Source organism: Juglans microcarpa x Juglans regia, chromosome 3D (assembly GCF_004785595.1).
Source record: "Juglans microcarpa x Juglans regia isolate MS1-56 chromosome 3D, Jm3101_v1.0, whole genome shotgun sequence".
NCBI lineage: Eukaryota > Viridiplantae > Streptophyta > Magnoliopsida > Fagales > Juglandaceae > Juglans > Juglans microcarpa x Juglans regia.
In genome coordinates, this window is record NC_054598.1 from 29,760,250 (window position 1) to 29,781,492 (window position 21,243).

At 36.0% G+C, this 21,243-nt stretch overlaps 1 protein-coding gene and 1 long non-coding RNA gene across 4 annotated transcripts; one reads left to right on the forward strand and one right to left on the reverse strand.

Moving 5' to 3' along the window:
• Positions 1-1,083: 1,083 nt before the first annotated feature.
• LOC121253859 (dual specificity protein kinase YAK1 homolog) lies at positions 1,084-20,544 on the reverse strand. 3 transcript variants are annotated; one of them, XR_005938511.1, is made up of 19 exons: positions 19,612-20,544; positions 14,403-14,602; positions 12,151-12,304; positions 11,918-12,027; positions 11,728-11,797; positions 11,556-11,638; positions 11,382-11,460; positions 11,231-11,271; positions 10,041-10,163; positions 7,240-7,390; positions 6,923-7,037; positions 6,733-6,815; positions 6,546-6,620; positions 4,632-4,706; positions 3,699-4,507; positions 2,663-2,800; positions 2,035-2,339; positions 1,667-1,836; positions 1,084-1,418 (listed from the first exon to the last, which is right to left on the reverse strand). XR_005938511.1 is itself a non-coding variant. In XM_041153789.1 (19 exons), the coding sequence occupies exons 1-18, from the start codon at positions 19,789-19,791 to the stop codon at positions 1,760-1,762; spliced, it is 2,868 nt and encodes a 955-aa protein (XP_041009723.1). In that variant the 5' UTR covers positions 19,792-20,544; the 3' UTR covers positions 1,084-1,418; positions 1,718-1,759. The 3 variants fall into 3 exon arrangements, 2 of the variants coding, with proteins under 2 accessions (XP_041009723.1, XP_041009722.1); XM_041153789.1 differs by having other exon boundaries at positions 1,718-1,836; XM_041153788.1 differs by lacking the exon at positions 1,084-1,418 and having other exon boundaries at positions 1,483-1,836.
• LOC121253860 lies at positions 15,130-15,586 on the forward strand. Its single transcript, XR_005938512.1, has 2 exons — positions 15,130-15,355; positions 15,455-15,586. It is a non-coding gene; the product is annotated as an uncharacterized LOC121253860 (long non-coding RNA).
• Positions 20,545-21,243: the final 699 nt, after the last annotated feature.

The window sequence follows — 21,243 nt, forward strand, 5'->3', positions numbered from 1 at the left end:
GAACATTCATGGTGGCTTCGTTTAGAAGCTAAATTCTCTCAACTCATCTCAATTTATTATTATAATTTTTTTAAATTTCAACACAAAATATAATAAATAATTCAACTTTTTCAAATCCTAAAATAATAATAATATTAAAAAATAATATTCTAATAATATTTTATCATCTTAACTCAACTCAACTCAATTCAATTTAACATCCAAACACAACATATAGGAGGGGGAGGAAAAAATATTTACAATCGTACATAATTATTTAAAAATAAATAAATAAAATATAAAATTCATATGAAAAAAATTAATTTTTTAATAATAAATCTTACTTTTTTTTAAAATAATTATGGTCGTATTTACGCACTTCACGATTATATATAAAATTATTCAAAATAAGAGTAATAATCTATTAAGTGTGGGACCTACATGACTATGTCCACCATCTTGATACGTCACCGTTTAACGATGCATTTCAACCGACGCGTCTGAAAAATGATTGTGCATTTATCATTTTCCTTGATTAAAATTTTTTTCTTATTAATTTTTATTTTTGAAATTGTTGGCTGTGACATTCAGCATGCTTATATAGTACTGATATCACAACAATACAGTAAAATATGAATGAAATGAGAGTGTAATATATAGCATTTTTCTTCATTCCATATGTCCATTAATCATTAGATTCAATAACCAGAGTTTGCTGACATTTTCAAGATTAAGTAACCAAGAAGCTAGCATGAGATGCAGAGATGTTAATTGCAAGGGACGGACGTCATCACGTTTCAGTGAAGATAGAACATCATTCACGGTGTTATTATGGGCAATGCAAAGTGCTCTTGGCGTTGCCATTGCCAGAAAAGCAAAAAGGGTCATGAACTCTGCACTTGAATGCTCTCTAACAATGAGTCACTGACCAAAACTTCTGGGTTAAAGGGAGATGACAGGCTCTGGAAAAGCTTCACAAAAATTGAGAATAAAGGTGACAGAAATCATGTAAAATTGATAATAAAGATGACACAAATCATGCACACCAGTAATTGGTCATTTCTCTATCACTCGACTGTATGCGCAGTTGACTGCAGCCTTCTGTATTCAAATATATCATCATGTAGTGCAAACCATAAAACTTACATTTTGTTTGTTCAGTCTAGCTCTCAACTCTTGTTCATTCACAGTCAATAAAAATCACTAGCATGATCTTATATTTTAAGGGCTGAAAAACTTGTTTAATTTACATGCTCGGTATACCGGATTTACAGTGGCTCGGGATATCTGCAAGTAACCTACTTGGCTTGTCAACCAGAAATAATTAAACATGAAAAATATATCTTTTTCAAGTGTCTGTTTACGATCACGCCATCAGCCACGCGGCCCACTTGCTACTCGTAGAACAACTTATACCTTGCTGCAATTCTTTCCGGCAGCTGCAATGAAAATACTTCAATAATAAGGTTAGATTCCTACAAAGTGGGAAAGGGAAAAAAATCATAGTACCAGTACAATATTTGAACTTAAAGTTCAGGCACTCAAGATACAGATGCAACAATCAAGGCCTTGGAGGGTCAAAAAGAATATTGATTGCATGGATACGTAAGAAGACAAGATAAACTGTATCATAAATTATATCTATGCAAGCACAATGAATGAGCATGGTCTGGAGGATTTCTCTAACATGAGCCCATTGGGCATCTGAACTATTGAGTACAACTTTCTTCCAACTCACAGACAAGATCCCTCATGGTAAAAAGAATAAGCTGATTCAACATTAGGAAATCCTTCCATAGTCTTTCCTTCCACGGGATGTTGGTGGCATGTTTGTGACAGGATGATTACTCCTACGACCTACAAAAGAATGCCAAGATCATTCAAAATGTTATCAGAGTTCATCACATCCCCTCTATTCACCCTCCACAGAGAGATAAAATATGCAGACTGGCGTATTCTTTTATATTTTGACCACAACATTTGTAATTAGAATTTATTAGCCGGAAAGGAAACTAAGAAACATTGATGTGGCTGCACAGTCAAGTCAGAAAATACCCCATGACATGCCATTGCTCAATGAGCTATTTCCAGGAGAACGTGGACCCCCAGAGGTAAAGCTGGAGAAAGGAGGATGAACATTCATATGATTCCATTCGTCAGTCCGACTGTTGGGGGGTCGTCCATTATTGAACCGCTGAACAGTTTGCTGACCCAAACGGCTAGGAGAGTTTTGTGAGATATGAGATGCAATGTGAGAAGGCTTTGACATGGGGCGGACATATCCTCCAGGATGTGGATCATGACCTGAAGGAGGGCTACCCACCTCCATTTGTGAAAATGCTTGAACAGGTCCATTTTGTCTGAAGCACATAAGTAAAACCATAATCAAAACAAAGAATTGAAAATAATGAAATTGGAAGACGGTCCCTCATTTTACCAATTAACCCCCCCGCGCCCCCCAGCGCAAAACATAAAAGCGGCTAATAAAGTAAAGCTAGTAGTAAATTTAGTACTTCATAATTGAGAACATCAAATCCAGTTGAAGATTTTTTAGACTTGTGAAGCAAATGAAATAAATAAAAAAATAACAATAGTGAATATATCAGGAAATGATGCCGTGCAACTTCTCACAAATACATTTTCTGGTGCAACTGTGTGAATAGTTAAACAGGGCACAACCTACCTTTGTATGGATGAAATTGAAACTGTATTTGAGATATGATTGAATCTTCCATCTGCAGATACAAGACGCATGTTTTTTCTGAAGTCGGTTGTCATCTCGCTCACATCCAAACTGTCTTCTTGCAGAAGAAGATCATCACTAAAACAGAAATATGCAAATGTCAAACTAATAGTCGAACCTTAAGTTTGTCACAGGACACAAGGACTTCAGAAAATCTAAGCAAGATCTTCAAACTAATAGTCGAACAACCTTAAGCTTGATGATGATTTGAAAATAAAACTTACACATTCTTTACATGTATATCATTGACTAGTTTTCTATAGATTAACCAATAATGGTCTGGGTGATGATAATAATGACAGAATAATTTGCACGTCTTAGTTCTAGTTGATTTCTTTAACCATTTTGTTATCTTGATAAGTATACTATGTCATCCATTAGCTTCAAAATGCATGTTATTATTGAAAATTCAAACGCACAGCTACATTATTGCCTAATCCATTTCCAACTACTGCTCAGTCTAATGATCTGGAATCTGCCTTCAATTCAAAGGGCAATGCTTCTTTGGCCAAGGAGTAAACGTCATTGCTCCAGCCTCTTGAATTAGAAAGCACCCCACCATGTAACCAGTACAAAAATTAGTCTTGAAGTAAATTCATCATTCTTTTTTTTTTTATTAGTAGTCTTGTAGTAAATTCATCATAGGAGTATGATACAACAAACGACTATCAACTAGGCTCGTATAAAAACTATGGAATAATTACGATATGGTTAAAAGGAAAACAAGTCACCACACCCCATAACAAACACCCACCGCACAGGCAATGGTGTTAACCTGTTGGGCAGTTACCTGTACCGGTTTGACTTACAAAGACCTTTTTTATGGTAAGTTCGTCTACAAACATCAAATTACAAAGTTACAGGCACAGCTAGGTGTTCTGTTAGTGGTGTGTGCACCTTTTTAATCGAAATATATCCTACCTAAAGCACGTATATGAAAATCTAGATTGCTATCTCAAATATCTAGTCTGCTTACCTATAGTTGGGATCCCAATCTTGAGGGTCAGGCAGTGAGAGGTTAGCCTCAGGCTTGTCATTAGCTGCTCCTGCATTTTGTGCCGATAGAATATGAGAGCCAGGAATAGAGGTTCCTGGCATGCTCTGAAAAGCATGGCAACCAGCTGAGATTCCGGTGCCTCCTTGATGTTGCTTCCAGCTCGCAGCATTGGAGTTTGATTGCAGATGCGATGGAAAACCACCAAGTTCAGCATGTGAAGAGCTGGAGCCCTCGCTAAATTGCCCTTGCCAATGAGAAGATGACAAGCTCTCTTGAGATTGAGAATTTCCAGAATATCCCGAACTTTTTCTTCTATTGAAGTGGCTAACTGCAGCCATCTTTCCTAAAGACGATCCATGACTACCTCTTGCTGGAGAGGTTGGACCATATTGTCCAGGAAAGACAGCAGAAACTTGACTATAGGAGCTTGGTGGAGTAAATTGTGATGGGCTAGTGCCAAGAGGCAGTGGCGCAAAATTTCCTGCCGAGGGACTTATACCAAGTCCATTTCCATGTGGGTATTGTATAACCCTTCTTCTTGTATCAGGACTACTTCCTAGCATTGACACATTGCTATGTGGATGCATGTTCATTCCAGATGGACCAACAGGCGAATAATATGCAAACACATTACTACTATCTCCATAACTTCCATAGCTGCTTCCAAGCCCTGTACCATCATTGTAGCTACCATAGCTTCCAACACTGCCATAACTGTGGGCATGTTGATATGGCACCATCTGAAAGTGTGGGCTATTATGAAGAGCGACTCTATTCTTGCCAGGAATCTGCATGACATAGATATCCTTCAGTGAGAGAATAGTGTAGTAAATGCTGATAAGAAAAAAATTAGAAATAAACAATCAACAATAATTAAAATTAAGGCATGATCAAAGGCACAGCAAAGCTCACATTAGGAGAGAGACCAGCAGCAAACCAATGCCCTCCACCTGGGTGGTGGTCCACCTTGATATTTTGAGCTACAGGCTAAACACCCACATGGACAAGAGAAATAACAGTTAACCGTATATCATCTGCTACAGAACTTGTGATTGAGCAATACCTATGTATGAAAAATATATTGGAACAGAAAGTTCATAAAATAATCGAATCAATACTGCATACTTATATTAAATGAGAGAACTTCATAAGGTCAAAACGGTGAAAACAAACGGGTAAAAACAATATGAAAACATAACCAATATGCATATCACATTATATAGACAATTTAGGGAACTACATCAGGTCAAACAGTGAACACTTTATATCAATATGAAACTGTTTATACGGTTGATAAGTGTGTGCCACATTGTGGTTTGACTGTGTGAGCGCGGGAGACAGTCTAGAGACTCAATGTTAGAAAAGGATGGAGATAACAGTGTTGTTTCTTAAAATCCTAATAGTCTCAACTCAGCAAAGCCTTTTTTTTTTTTTTATGTCGGGGAACCTCTACAAGGCAGGGCCCTTCGGACCCACCCTTGCAGAGTAAACCACGGTCCCATGCACCACACCCTCAGAAGTTTCCCTACATGGAACTAGTTAAATCGCTGGCTTTTCACCAGGAGGTGTGGCCCCAAAGGATTTTTTGCACCCATGAGGTGTTGAACCTTGGACCTTGAAGTGAGTGATACCCCAAAACCAAGGCCTTCACCACTTGGGCCAACCCCTTGGGGTTGCAAAGCCTTAATATAAGTAGATAATATGTACAAAAGTATTCCTAAAATAACTCAATCTAAACTTCATAAAATCAACAATTCAAAAAAGAAGAATAGAAGTGGGAAGAAACTGTATATCGCACACATCCAATCATACAAGGGTCCAATTGATCTGTGCTCTCCATTTAATTTTTTTTATCAGTAAATAAAATTTTATTGATCATAGGAATAGGCAAGAGCCCAAGTATATATCCTTTTTCAATTAATTGAGGTTGGCTCAACATATCCAATTCTACCATTATATCTTATCTGAATCATACATTGCATCAGCTCCTCCCATCTATCACATACTTTCCTCCACTGTGTCAATCCATAATACTTAAGCCTACTGCCAGCCCTTACCCAATTTTATTTCACCTCTTTCTCATTACACCAATCATCGGTCTCCATCTACATTGGGTAAACCATCTTTCATGGATCTCTCAATTGGAGCCAACCTCACAGCTAAATAGATATTTTAATTAAAAGCAAAATATATTATTCAATATGCCTTTGGTACTACTCTTATTCTACACAATCCAGGAACTTCCATACTCGTAAAAAGTTTAAGGAATTATAAATAATCATTTAGGACTCGAAGTATTATCCATAAGAGAGTAAAAGAACAACTAAAATTCGTATTAACGCATTGTGAACTCCAAAAGAAATAGTGGTTCAGAATGTCGAAAAATTAAGATTTTACTCGCTAAACATTTCATACTCTTCTTTCTCTCTATTTGAATAAATCACATGTCAGGAACCAGTAACAGAATAGAAAGCACATAACGTTATGGGGAAACAAATTTAAAAAGATAAGGATTTAGAGAGAGAGAGAGAGAGAGGAAAAAAGAGAAGAAGACAAGATATACCAAAATCTAACTAGGGAAATATTATCTATAGTGTAGAAGAATTACTCATCGAAAAAGAAAAAGAAAAAGAAAAAAAGGGTAAAGTATGGTATGACGATATAAAGAGCAATTGCATAGGAAATTTAAGACTTGGACTTTACAGAAAAGTACTTTGCAAAAGTGGTAGAGCATTACGAATAACAGGGAGACTGAAACACAATGGCAAAAACTTGGGTTAAAGTTTGATGAATCAATACAGAAAGTTGATGAACAGATCAACTTACAACGCGAGGGGTCTCTGGGGGAGGCTTGTAAGGGCATGTGAAAGGTTCCCCTGTGACAAAAGGATGTTTTGAAGCCTGCATGCACATAGATTTCAAAGTCTAATTTCAAAACCTTGAATTATGTATTGCAACCCATAAGAACTCTAGTTTAGGAGACAACAAAACAGATGAAGCAAAATTCTATAACCTGTAAAGGCGACCACCGCTTTGCAGGATCAAAGTCAACAAGACCCCTCAAGAAATCAATCAAAGCTAATCGTATTTGCCTTTCTGCCACAAGTTCATGATCGGACAGCCATCAGTGACACTATCAAAAGCTAGTAGCAACATTTAGCTAAAATGTTAGTGTCTGCTACTTCAGACAGATACAACCTAACCTTTTAAAATATCTTCCTCAGGCAAGTTCTTTCTGTAAGGATAGCTTCTGACAATTGCTTCAAGATTCATATGTTTGAAATACTCTTTTCCAATCACTGGCTTTTTCTTCTCTCTCTGAACAAAAACCAGCAACACAATAATCAAACAGAAAAAACTACAACATAAGTAGAATCTTTCCAAAAGGGCCGAATAAGAAAGAAAGTATACATCGTTATTGTCAATATTTTGTTATTATTTTGGATAAGTCTGATAATCAATATTTTCACTTCTACATTAAATTTCTTATTAAAGAAAACTATAGTATATGAACACTTACAACTTCATATTCTTCTTCTGTTAATACTCGGTAAGCACTTCTGCCATTTGTCGAAACTTCACCAGTCTCTATATTGTGGACACTCCCAATGCACTTAAAAAACTTACTTGTGTTTTTAGCCTCCTTTAATACATAATCTGGGGGTTGTCCTCTACAAAATGTTGACTATATATCAAACATTGTCCAATTTTTTAATCAATTGCAACAACATACAAAAAAATAATGACTAATAAGAAAATTCTCCGGTTCACATATATAAATCTGGTAATAAATTTTATTGAAACTGAGCAAAAGAAAATGCCAAAACTTTTGAGTACTCATTTACTTAGACAATGCATCAGAAAAAGAATACAATAGAAGTGCCAAACTCAATCTCAGAAAGTAATTGCGGGTGGATAAACAACATATCAATACCTTTCATATCTATTTTATTACACAATTCATTACCTCAAGGATGGGAAACAAAAAAAATTAGTGTTTATCCAACTAATTCTAAACATTTTACATCACTGAAGGAATCACTAGTCTCCACAATATAAAACCAAAATAAATTCAATTCCATTTTAGATCAATGATAAAGCACAAGCAAATAAAAGAGTCCTGCATGTGGCTCAAATATTGGAAAAATTACAGATAGTCCAAATGATAAACCAATTTCAGGACATTATTACCCTAAAGAACTCAAACATGTCTTTTTAATAGGATAGGCTTGTATCCCCAGTGATTCCTATTCACCGAAGTGCAACCAGGCCAAGTTAGAATCAAGACCAGTTGAACAGCCATAAAAAGAGGTTTTGCAAATGCCAACTTAACAACATAAATGAAAAAATGACATGTAGAACAACAATTGAAGTTTAAGAAAAGATTTTAGACCAATCTACGTGCATGGAAAGCAACTTCTTTTTATATGAGTAATGTAAATGCATTAAAAAACACAAAGGGAAGCAACCTTAGGACACAAGAAGTGCACAAGAGAACCCTTATTCAATAGAATAAGAGAAAAAACCATTCAAAAAATCTGAAAAGCTAGAAAGGAGGTTAAAAACTAAATTGGTCCTAACAATTGATCTTAAGTCAAATTGCGCCATATTTTCAGTTGAACTTTTTATTCCCTCTAGTTGTAAGATTGATCAAATTGATTCCTTTGTCAAATTTCCATTAATAAATTGTTAAACATGCTAACATGGCACGCCATGTGTTAAAAATTAATAACAAAAACCTTAGAAAACATTTTTAAAATTTTTTTTAACATGACAGACCTCCCTTTGTTTTTTTTTTTTTTTTTTTTTTTTTTGGCATTTCAATATTTTTTGTTGTTTTTTCACCGTTTTGTTAGGTTTTTTTGTTAGTTTAAGATTTTTTAAGATTTGTAAATTTTGTGTAGAATTTTCTATTTAGCAGTTGTTTTTTTTAATTTTCCAGATTTTTTATAATGTTTTTATTTTTTAATACACATGGCACACATGTGGCCTTTCCACTAACATGTATCAAACATTCATTGGTAGTAATGCAGCATCTCTTATAGATGGATCAATTTGATCAATCTTACAACCAAGTGGAGCAAAAATGTTCGTCCTTATGGAATATATGCCTAGATGTAGCTAGGGTTTCTTAGGTCATTTCAGACAAAAAGGGGATTTGAGCCGTGCTACCAATGATGAAAAGGCCCGACAAGGGAGGAGATTGAAATAGAATGAGAGGGTGGTGAATAAAATCCCCATTCACTCGGAAAGGAGAAATTCTTGCCTTTTATAGAAGGCCTCCCTCCCTCATTTTGGTTCCATGTTAACTTAACATAAAATCTAGTATGGTGTGAACAAGGTAGAACTTTCCCTTCCTCCAAACAAGGTAGAAATGTCTCCCTCCCCCACTTGTTTTGGTTCCATGTTAACTAAAATCTATTATGGTGTGAACATGGTATAAATTTTGAGCTTCCTTCATTGCCTTTGCAATCAAGTCTAGATGCTCCTAATTTTGGAGAATCTTTCTTGCAGCCATCTATATGTTAAGTGTAGAAACATTTGAAACATCTCGGCATGCAGATACCTCCATGGCTTTCAGAAGATTAAGAAAGGACATAAAATAAGGAATTAATCTAAGCAATCATGACATCTGCATCTAATAAGGTTGTAGTCGCCCATTCTTGCACTTTTGCATGGGCAATTTCAAATGGATATACTTCAATTCATTCGAGTTTCCAAAACACTATGTTCCTTTATCCTTGTGCACAACCTTCATTCTGAAATTTGAAACCAAATCCCTTATCCTCATACAGCACTCCATTCTTTGCTAAATTTGTGACACCATCCACCAATTGAGAACATTCACGGCAAATCATACTTTAAAATAAACTCTAGACTCTTGGAAGATTTTTTTTTTTTTTTGTAAAAAAAAGAGAGAGAAATTTAAAAGTCAAGGCGAAAGAAAGGAAAATAATGATTTTAAAACTTTCTAACTCTTGATTCTCTAGCTTCACTGGCCAGCGATCACCATAATACCAATTCGTGTAGATTTGTTCAGAGGAAAAAACTTAAGATAAGACATTCTCTTTAAACTTTTTAGGGTTAAAAGGGGTAAAAAAAGATGACTCTGCAACATTTCCTAATTGTACATAACAATAACAACCTCCACTACATTGCCTTAAACTAATTATTCCAATTTTCTAACACAGAGTACAAAAACATATTTGAAAGCAACAATCAAAGACCTTGGGTAGTAAACTCCCCGATAAAGTGTGATGGAAAGACAACTTAAATGCATACAATTGCATATTAATCACCAAGAAAAAAAGAAAGGCATACCCGAGTATTTCAATCATCCGACTAAGGAGGTCAAATTCTGAAGCTCCTGGGAACAATGGCAAGCCTAGAAACAATTCAGCAACAATGCAGCCAAATGACCACATATCGATAGCTGTAGTATATCTGAAGAAAGGGCTAAGGACCAAACAGACAACTCGGAAAAATGAAATCAAGATTAAGATTTCTAATGCACCAAACACACAACTTACCTCTCTTAGAACATAATTTTTTTTTTTTTTATAAGTAAACGGTAGTATTAATAAGAATAGGCATAGCCCAGGTACACAAAGTTGTATACAAGAGATAAAACCTATCTAATTTGCTATAAAAGAAATAAGAAAATCATGTACATAATTTTCTCTCTTTTAGAACATAATTTTTAGCAAAAGAATTATGTTCTAAGGGGAGTCATCACATTGTTGCGATATGGAAGATGATTCCTTCATGTTTGATGTGGTGCTTATGGATGGAAAGGAATGGGCAGTGCTTTGAAGATAGAGAACGCTCGATGGGAGAATTTAGAGAGTTTTTCTTTAGTACTTTATGTATTTGGGCTAAGGTTCTTGTATTGAACGGAGATATCTTCATGATTTGCTTTTAGCCTACTCTAGTTCCTAGCTTATACTTAGGTGTTTTCTCTTGTATACTTCATGTGTACTTAGACTATGCATATTTACTAGTCAATAAAATTTCTTTTTACTTATAAAAAAAAAAAAAACTAGCAAAAGAATCATTCAATAATTAATTTCAAAAACAGACATTCTAATGGATCGGTCAACGAATCTTCTCCAGTTGAGAGTACCACATGTAAAATATGCATTTCCAGTTGACTGGGAGCCTAATAGCCAACTCTATAAGTGGCTCCAGTTGGATTAACCTTGGTTAACTTTTGCAAATCGTTCAGCCTGTAAAAATTTGTGAAAAATTAGAGGTCATTGGAGGCCTTGCATGAGTGCCACAACTGAACCTGTCCTCAATAGTAGTGGGGTTCTATCTTCAATCCCTTCCCAACATAGACTGTGAGAGTTTAGCCTAAATCTAGCTGATCAGTTTGATTCCAACAAAGTTGCAGGCCAGGAAAAAAGCAAACAGGGAGGTAAAGCCAAAAGAAATATTGCAGAAATTGAAATTAACCGAGAGAGACAAAACTATACTGACATGTGGAGCAATCACTTCATTGAGAAGGATACTGATACCCAAGAAGAACTTCAGGAGATCTGTAGTAACGACTCTGCAGAATGGATGCAAAAAAAAAAAAAAATGCAATTATGAGATCATCCACCACATGAAATTATGAGCAAAAAAAAAAAAAAAAGCCTGGGAGTAAGCATAACTGCAAACCTGAATGTAGGAGTAAACGGTGCGATCTTCCATGCATGCTGATCCAAAGTCGATAATTTTAATTTCTGCTGGCTTCACACTATTGTTCACAAGACAGAAAAACCCATTTCAGGAAAAAAAAATATATATCCATTTCACAGTTGTAGTCCTCAACCATGGTCAAAAGTAACTCACCTCGTGCACAAAAGGATGTTTTCTGGCTTCAGATCACAATGAATGATCCTAGCATCTTTTAACAGAGCCAGTCCACATAAAATCTATGTTCAGAAAAAGAAAATCCAGAGAGCAAGATGTAAGTAGATCCCATTACACCACAATATCCAATCCCATGCAATAAATGCGATACCTGTTTAGAAAACATTTGGACAATGCTCAAAGACAATCCCCTAAAGTGGTTTATTTTTATAAGCTCATACCTGCAAAAATAAAAAATAAAATAAAAAAGCATTTCATAACCATGATCCACACAAGATTTAAAAAAAAAAATTGTGTATGTCTAGTATAGATGACAAGATATAGTAGTCCCAGTAACTTACAGATTGGTGTCAAGCAGTTCAAAGCAGATGCACAAATGTCGTTGATATACAAAGTAATCAAAAATACGAACAATATGATGCTTATCCTCCGGATCATACTTCTTATTCAACTGCAAAAGGCAAGCATAAATGCACACATTTCAACACTAATTTTCTTTTGACAAGTAATACAGAAGCTTCACCATCAACGTCACTACCATAAGAAACATCTCATTAAGGGAGGAAATAATTACCGTTGTCAATATAGATACTTCAACCAGTGCCTGCTGATAGTAGGCAGGTTGATTTTTGATAATCTTCAAAGCAATAAAACAGTTTGTCTCTGCATCCCAGCATTTAGCAACCTGCCCAAATGTCCCGTGACCAAGAACATCGTTGACAATGTATCTGCAAATCATAGCAATCCAATTGAATATTTAATGCAAGAAGGAGAAACCAAATAGATAAAGGACTAAATTGAAGTTTTGAACACAACATATGCTCAACCTTTTAGAAAATATAATATGGGTTTTTGCATTGAAATGCAATGTAGTTTGTTCGAATGAATCAACCTTTGCACGGAGACGAACTTTTGCCTATCACACAAGATGATGGCAAGCTAACAATTATGTCTCAAGTTCAAGACCTTCAATTCGACTTCGATCAACTAGACCTGCTCACAGGATCAAAAACCATTCACAAAGAGGTTCCAGCCTTTTAAATAACTGATAAGGAAGTGCTTGATTCAGGCCTTATAAAGGCATCAATATGAAAGTCGGCAGCTAGCAGCTTTGTCGTTGATCTCTCCTCTTCCCAGCTCTCTGTGACTTATACATGCAACCGTTTTCTGCGACTTAAAATAGATATCCCTTACTCCTCTCCTTTTAAAAAATGATGAGTCCATGAGGCTGCAGGTACTATTTTTTTTCACTCATGAATGTTGTTCTAGGTAATAAATCGTGTGCTTGTTCTAGTGTGGGCTTTCGATGGATATATAGGTGAGTCAAGGATAGCTGCTTGACCTATTCATCACTATCTTTCCCGCTTCCAATTGTCTGATAGGTTTGGGTCATCTCCCTAGGTCTGCTTACCCTTTGTGTTAACAGAACATCTAAATCCCCGTAAAGCCTCATCATCCACAGGAAAGAAACTATGGTTTAGCCTTCATACCAGTAACTTGAGGTTTAGTTTAGAAAGTTTATCCTTGTCTCTGCTTACTTCACAAATTGGACTGAATTACAATAATTCCTCCCTGCCTATGGATCAGTCAACATTTTTTACAGTGCAACTTAGGTGAAGGTCAAAGAAGCTGCCTTAGGTAGATATTTCTATGAGATACCAATGAGATGCTACTCTAAAAAGAGTTAGAATTTTAACCACATGTTAAGACCTATAGTTCAAGTTACAGCCTTAGGTAGATAGTTTCTACGGGGCATAGACCCCTGACCTCCCAAAAGAAAACAGACGCGTTAAAGGTTACGTTGGGCTCCTATATCCACTTATTTTCAATCGTCCATAGCCAATCATATCTGTTTGTTTCCAGTAACAGATGTGGCCTCCCAAAGGGAAACAGGGGCGTGCAAAGGTTACCCTTAGGTATTTCATATCCACTTATCTTCATTTATCCATAACCAATTATATCTGTTTGTTTCCAGTAACTGATGCATGATTATTAGGCAGCGATGCTGGTAGACGGGTGCAAGCAAGCATCAGATACAACTTAAGGAATTTACAAGTTTGCTTCCAGGGAGGTAATCTATCAGAAAAAATTTTATTTCATTACATTGTTAGCAACTTCACAGAAGTATCTTCAAAAACTATGCCGAGTCCAGCACTGACAATGATTAGACAACAGCATTCCTAACTTCTGGGATGAACACTAACCAAAGAAACTTAAATTCAGTCTCAGGCATGGAGATCAAACATGCCAAATGAGCATGTTAGATTATCTGCATAGTTTGATTTCATTAAATAAAGTTCTTCCTTCATTTCCTTATCCTGCATTTCCTTATCCAGCATTTCCTTATTCATCCATTTGCTCTGCTAAATCCCCCATCCATAGATCAATATAGGAGATTCAAAAGACCAAATAGAATATTATTTGGTGTGGTTCACATTGAAAAGTGAAAATCCTACACTGAAATAGGAACACGAGGGGAGGCACTCCAGGTTGGACAGAGCCAGAACCCTCTGATTGCATCTATCATATCTCAATTGATTAAAAGTTGTAATTTGCAGTGCTGAAAACTATTTTTTTATGACAAGGAATCCTGGAGACCCTATAAACGCAGCATGTCTTTAAACCCAGTTAAACCCCAGACACGTTTAACTCGTCCGCATCACTCAAATAACCATATTAACATGCAAGAAGACGATCTCAAGTTCTTTCACTTCCAACCAAAATCAGGAACGCCCTTTGTAGCTTGTAGTATGGCAAGAGGAGAAAAGGGTTTAAACAAATAGATGAACGGAAAATGGATTAAAAAGATACTAAAGAATAGCATACCTTCGCTGTGTTCCTGAATTGATTAAGACACAGTTCACAGTCAGAATAAGATCTGAGTTCACATTATCATAGCCATCATTTAGGACTCCAATGGATGGGCTGGTCAAATATCTCTTCGGATTTAGTTCCTCTGAATACTTAAACTGCGGATTGCATATTTGGTACGTCTCAACTATGCCCTTGGTTAGTCTTGCCACCAACTGCACAATTAAAAACATGTCATCACAAATTTCACACAACTCAGATCTAGATATTCTTCAAACCACATAAAATGTCAAAGGCTGCTATACTATTAGAATTATGTCCGTTGTGTGAGTGTATTAATAAGAAAAGTGGCAACTGATTCACTATGTGATATAACAAAGAGCAAGAAATGCAGAAGGAATAATTTGGATATTATCCTTTATTTTATATCTACCTATTTCATTGACTGAAGGGTGCAAATAAGATTACATACAACTTAATGAGAGGAATCAAGGATTTTACCCACTTCTGGGCAGAACAACAGAGTGGTGTTCTAAGGGAATCGCCAACCATTAAAACACCATAACCAATCAGGAAAATGGACCCCAAGTTACGCTCCCCCCCCCCCCCCCAAAAAAAAAAAAATTACTTTTCCTTTCTAGCATCCAACGTTCTGTAAGTCTAAAGTTGTGATACCTCATATGATAAAAATAAGGGTAGGTGGTGTATGGGATCCCACATTATTTGGGAAGGAGAAGTTCTTGAGCTTTATAAGGTTTCAATGAGACTCCAATTTTATCATTGACTAGTCCTTTTGGAGTATAGGCCATGTGGTTTGGGTCTTTCATTGAGGCATTACAAATGGTATCAGAGTCTATCCCAACCTAAAATGTGGGATTTGAGCCTTGCCACCTACAACGAACAGGCCCAACGAGAACGTCAGGAATTTAAGGGGGGAGATTGTGATACCCCATATGATAAGGATAAGGGTAGGTGGTGAATGAGATCCCACATTGCTTGGGAAGGAAACGTTCTTGCTCTTTATAAGGTTCCAATGGGGCTCCAATTGTATCATTGACTAGATAAAGGTAGATGGTGTATGGAATCCCACATAGCTTGGGAATGAGAAGTTCTTGCTCTTTATAAGGTTCCAATGAGGCTTCAATTGTATCATTGACTAGTCCTTTTGGAGTATAGGTCATGTGGTTTGGGTCTTCCATTTGGGCATTACAAATTATATCAGAGCATATCTCAACCAGAAATGTGAGACTTGAGCTATTCCACCTACAACGAACAGGCCCAATGAGGATGTCAAAAATTTAAAGGGGGTAGATTGTGATATCTCATATGATAAGGATAAGAGTAGATAGTGTATGAGATCTTACATTGCTTGGGAATGAAAAGTTCTTGCTCTTTATAAGGTTCTAAGAGCACTCTCATTAGATTAACCAAAGTTAAAAGATATTTTTGATGAATATAAGAGAAATTTGACTTTTGACTATTCCATTTACATAAATCTCCACAATAAAATAGCTATTTTTTCATTATATAACAATAAAATAATATAAGATGAATTTCGTTTTAGTTATTCACATCAAATCTCCACATTAGATTATACATTTATTCATTATATAGTAATGAATAACTAATAATTTCAAAAATATTTAATTTTTTAATTATTACTTTATTTTATTTTATCATATTTTACTATTCTACCTATTATATATTAATTAATAATCATATTCTTATTAAATTAATATATCACTAACTCAAATTAATATACCAATTGTGATAAAATATGTGATAGAAAGAAAATGAGAGATAAATAATTAAAAAAATATATATTTGATATATGTACAGTAACCTTCAAATTGGGAAAAACTTTTGAAAGTCACTATAGTTAGGAATTTAGCTAATCCATTGTGAGCATATTTTGCTCTCTAATAGCTAAATACTCATTGGATTTAGCTTTTAGCTAATTCAATGAGAGTGCTCTAACGAGACTCCAATTGATTCATTGACTAGTTATTTTGGAGTATAGACCATGTGATTTGGGTCTTCTATTGAGGCATTACAAAAGTTCAGACTTGCATATTTTCTATTTCAATACTCTCTTCCTTTGAACAGCTATTATAGATTTTAGTACGCATAACTTTCATGATTTTGTTGTATTTTTCTACTTCTAGATAGACATTCTTTTGTATGCATCCTGTATACCTGTGTTGCAGCTTTTAATTCTTTCAATGAAATTTACTTCAAGTTTAAAAAAAAATAAAAAAATAAAAAAAAAAGAAGAAGAAGAAGAAGAAGATTGAAGGATCTGGCTAGACTACATTAATTTGTTGTATATTATGTGGGCAGTTAAGTTTAACACTAATCCAATCACAATTGTATCCATAAACAAATTCAGATAAACCTTAAGATTAGACAAGAATGGAAAGGTCACACTAGCCTGCCTATTTCATAAGTTGTTCCATACTACAAATTTGCAGCTAAGAGAAATGACAATCCTAAATGGTTCAAAAACTGACAAGGCTAATTGGAGGAGATAACCACCTTTGCCCAATCCACACATTCCGAGTTTAAAATCCCCCATGTTTCTTTAATGCAAGGTTTACTAGTTAAGTTGCATGTTCACTTTCCTTCCCAAGGTAAAAAGAGTGGGGAATCGGTAGATCACTTGCTCTTACATTGTGAGGTGGCTGGGGAGCTTTGGGCTGGTATTCTTGGTAGAGCTGGGCTAAGTTGGGCTATGCCCAAGAGTGTGGTGGATTTATTAGCATGCTGGAACAGACCTCATGGTAGTGTCCAACTAGCAGCCGTGTGGCGGATGATTCCTTTATGCTTAATGTGGTGTTTATGGTTAGAAAGGAATGAAAGGTGTTTTAATAACAAGGAGCGTGCAATGGGAGAAATCTGGAACTTTTTTGTATTCTCTATTTTCCAGTGGTTTTCTGCTATTGTATTGAAGGGAGGGAATGTTCATGAGTTTTTATCTTCTTTCTAGTCTACTAGAATGTAATTAGGTGCCTCACTTAGTATATTTCCTGTGTACTTGAGCTTCGCCTAATTTCATTCACATCAATAAAGATTATTACTTATAAAAATAAAAATAAAATTTTCCTTCCCAAGATTTTTTATATTTATGTAAGGCTCAAACTCTAAGACTATAAGTTTAATACCCCACAATTCACATGAGAAGGTTTTAAACTCTTAAAGGAACTCAAGTCTTCAAGGTTAATAAAGACAATCAAAACTATTTACAATTTGAGCTATATCATTTTTTTAGCAATGTGAGTTCATAGTTGTTGCCGAGTATTTTTGAATTACATTCTTACTACATTGTCAAAAATTCCCCGATAAACCTTGTTGATAAATTCTGGTCATATGCTATGAGTGATTAGCATGTGCCTCATGCCACATCATTATGTTTGATTTATGAAAGCTGTCTTGTCAGTGCCTTTGTACAATTTGCTATATGATATGCTATCATAATGCAAAATTTGAATAAAATGATCGAGTTAATTGAAAACATTGCTGTGAAATTATTTAAAACCTAAAGAACACGAGCATTCTGATAGACCTCTACCCTTATATTGAGCTTCAAAGAGACGAGGATGCCGTAAACTAATCCTGGCAATGATAGAAGACTTCTGGGTAACTAATTTAGTTAGACTTCCATTAGGCCTTATCTTATTTGTGCTGTATGCGTAATGAGTCAATTCATGCAACCCCTAAGACGCCAACTTAGGATAATGCTCTTTGAATGAACCCTCTCAATAATCTCGATACCACTGCCTTTATAGATGTAGACTAAGCAGATAGGAGTTCTAAGCCTGGTCTGTATACCTTTGAGGAGGTAACACTGTTGCTTGGAATCACAATTAAAAAAAAAAAAAAGGAACAAGCATGGTGACATCCAGTGGGAAGGTAGAGGACAGGACCAAGACCTATGCAACCTGTGGGAACTTGATCCTATATTTCATGTAAACTAAGTATACTGTGGTTTAATGTCACTTTAAGTAAGATAAGGTTGGGAGGAAGTAGATAATGGCACTTTAAGTCAAATTAACTGTCAGCTGGGAGATGTTTACATGAAAACCTTTTAGATATGTATAGCAAAATGGGCATCACGTATACCTAACTCAATCCTGAAGAGGAGAGTTCAGAAGGGTTATAGACATCATCATTCATGGTGGTGAGGTTGAATGAAGCACATTTTGCATCATTTAATTATAAGAATAATCAAATAAAGGAGACTGCCTTATTACATTCTACTCTCTTATAAAGTTATCTCATATCTCTTTTTTTTTTTACAAGCATAGTCTAACCATCCTGAACAGGAGAGTTCAGAGGGCCATAGGCATGATCTTTTTTTTTTTTTTTATAAGTATGCTGAATGGATAGATACTTACCTCCCTTTATCGACTTTTCTGTAGACATCATTGATTGAATGGGTGCAAAAGGTCAATGAAATTCAAAGTTGGATCTGTGGTGATTTAAGTATTAATGATCTCATGTTGCAATTGATATAAACTAGCCACAAATTGCGATTGGATCATAATCCTTTCCTGTTGTAAAACAGGGTCTCCTCTAAACCCAAGTCACCTAACTATCTCAAACATTCTGTCCCTTCTTTTCTAAAATACCTCTATTGATGAAAATGCTCGAGATAGAAAGGGCCACTCATTGAAAATATTCCTCCTAGACATTCTTGCACATTGAGGGGATCATTCTTGTGGCCTTTTGGTCAAATGGCGAGTTCATAGGTTGCAATCTCATGTGATCCGTATGTTACTTAGCAATTAAAAAAAGCATATAGGAATAATTTAAAAACAAGGAAATCGTTTACATCATTACTTGTGATATTATTACAGTTTTTTTTTCAAATGCTGGGAGATATCATTTTCCTGATTTAAAATCAAAGGGTCTTGCTTAAATGGAAACAAAAAACTACCACTCACCAACTTGCATTTTGATAACTGGGACATCCTAAACACTTCATCTAGCAAAAAATCCTCTAAAACTGGCCCACCGTCAATTTGTAAGGGCATCTCCATTGTCAAGGCAGCTAGCTCTTTCTTAATCATGCCAATGGAGTTTCCAACTCATAAGCACATAGAAGACTCTCCTTTTCCCTTTTTAAGTACCAGCAGACCCAATACCCAAAACTCGTATTTTCAAATGCCAACTGTATATGAAGCTAAAGAGACTTGAAACAAAATCAAAAGGTCAAAATACTAACCGGTTTCCGCACAACAACGCGCAAAGCTTGCGCCTTGTTCACAGTCTCATATAGACTAAAAACGAGCTGCTTCGGCCTCCAATCAAAACCCCCTGGCACCGCCGCCGATGACGATGATAATTCCTCAGCACCACCACCGCCTGATTCTTTTTGTCCATTGCTTGGGCCGACCTCATCCATGACCCAGACCCAGAAGCCCCAAAATCAAGCACCGACCAGGAAATTGACCTCGCCCAATGCCTCCAACATCATAGGCTTCTTTACAAGCAACAAAATAAAGAGAACCCCAAAAAAAATTCAATTAACCGATCACTGATCGGACCAACTCGCCAACCCGATTGTCGAACTGGGTGTCGAGCTTCTCTTCCAATTCAACGAATTCAACCCCAACCGATTCCAATCCCATCCTTCTTCATTCACAAAAATGGGTCTCGCAACATACCAACTCCCAAAAGATCACTCACGACGATCATAATCTACCAGATTGGTGATCAATTTAAAGATTTTACAATCAAAGAAAATCTCTCGAAGTAAAAACTGAAAAGAAAACGGCAACAACAGGTAGAAGAAGAAGAACAACAACAACAACAATAACTTGAATCGGATATCAATAATACGAAATAGACTATAACAAATTATATAAATTAGCGACCCAGGCTTGATGGGAGAAGAAATTATGGGGGAAATGAAAGAGACGGAGAGAGTGCGTGTGAGAATTGGTTGTTCGAGGAGACAGACCGCTGTTGTTTAGGACAGGAAGCACTCTCCCTCCCTATGGCCTATTCTACATTATTTTTCAAGAAGAACCGTTATATATATAGATCCAGTCATAGCACCTCGACTTTGAGTTTGATCAGATTTTCCAGTCCGCTGAAAAGAAAAACCTCAGCAATCTCGTAGTGTGTTCGGACCCTTTACTCAAATCCACCGCAACAGTAAGGTCAATAGACCAATATATGTTTAAAAAAAAAATGGATCAGTATTTAAATGTATTAGAAGGCTACAGACTATGTTAAAAGTAATTGTTGATGGCTAAAAAATGGCCCAATAAGTCAGAATGCGAGAAAAAGTAATTCTTGACTCGCTGTGACAATTTGGACATCGGTGTGGTTTGCTACCCTGGCAATGGTTCAGTACGATTATACGATATTGATACGTACATCTATGGGAATGTATATAAAATAAATGTAAGAAAAGTAAAGAGATTGAGACAGGAAGATTTACGCGGTTTGACATATTGCTTACGTTTACAAGCGTTTGAGGAGGAGGAATTCACTGTAATATACTTTGTTTATAATCTTTCATAGCCTCTCATTTCTCACTATACAATAAAGATATTGAATATAGTTACTGGAGAAAACGCCTTCACTGGAACTCCCCTTCAATGGGTTGAAGAAGAAGTCGAAGTTGAACCAGTCCCCTTTTCGTCGTCTAGCCCCTTTTTTTTATCCGATCCTCTTCTCGTGTACACCTCAGTAGTGGTGAGGGAAATCTGCTATGCGTGTCCGATCACATCTCTCTTTCTTACTTTCTCTTGACATTGTCCCCCTTGCCTTCTGACGCACTCTTCTCTCTTATCTTCCTATTTTTCCTCTTGTCTCTTAGTGGAGGCCCACCCAATGGGCTAGGCCT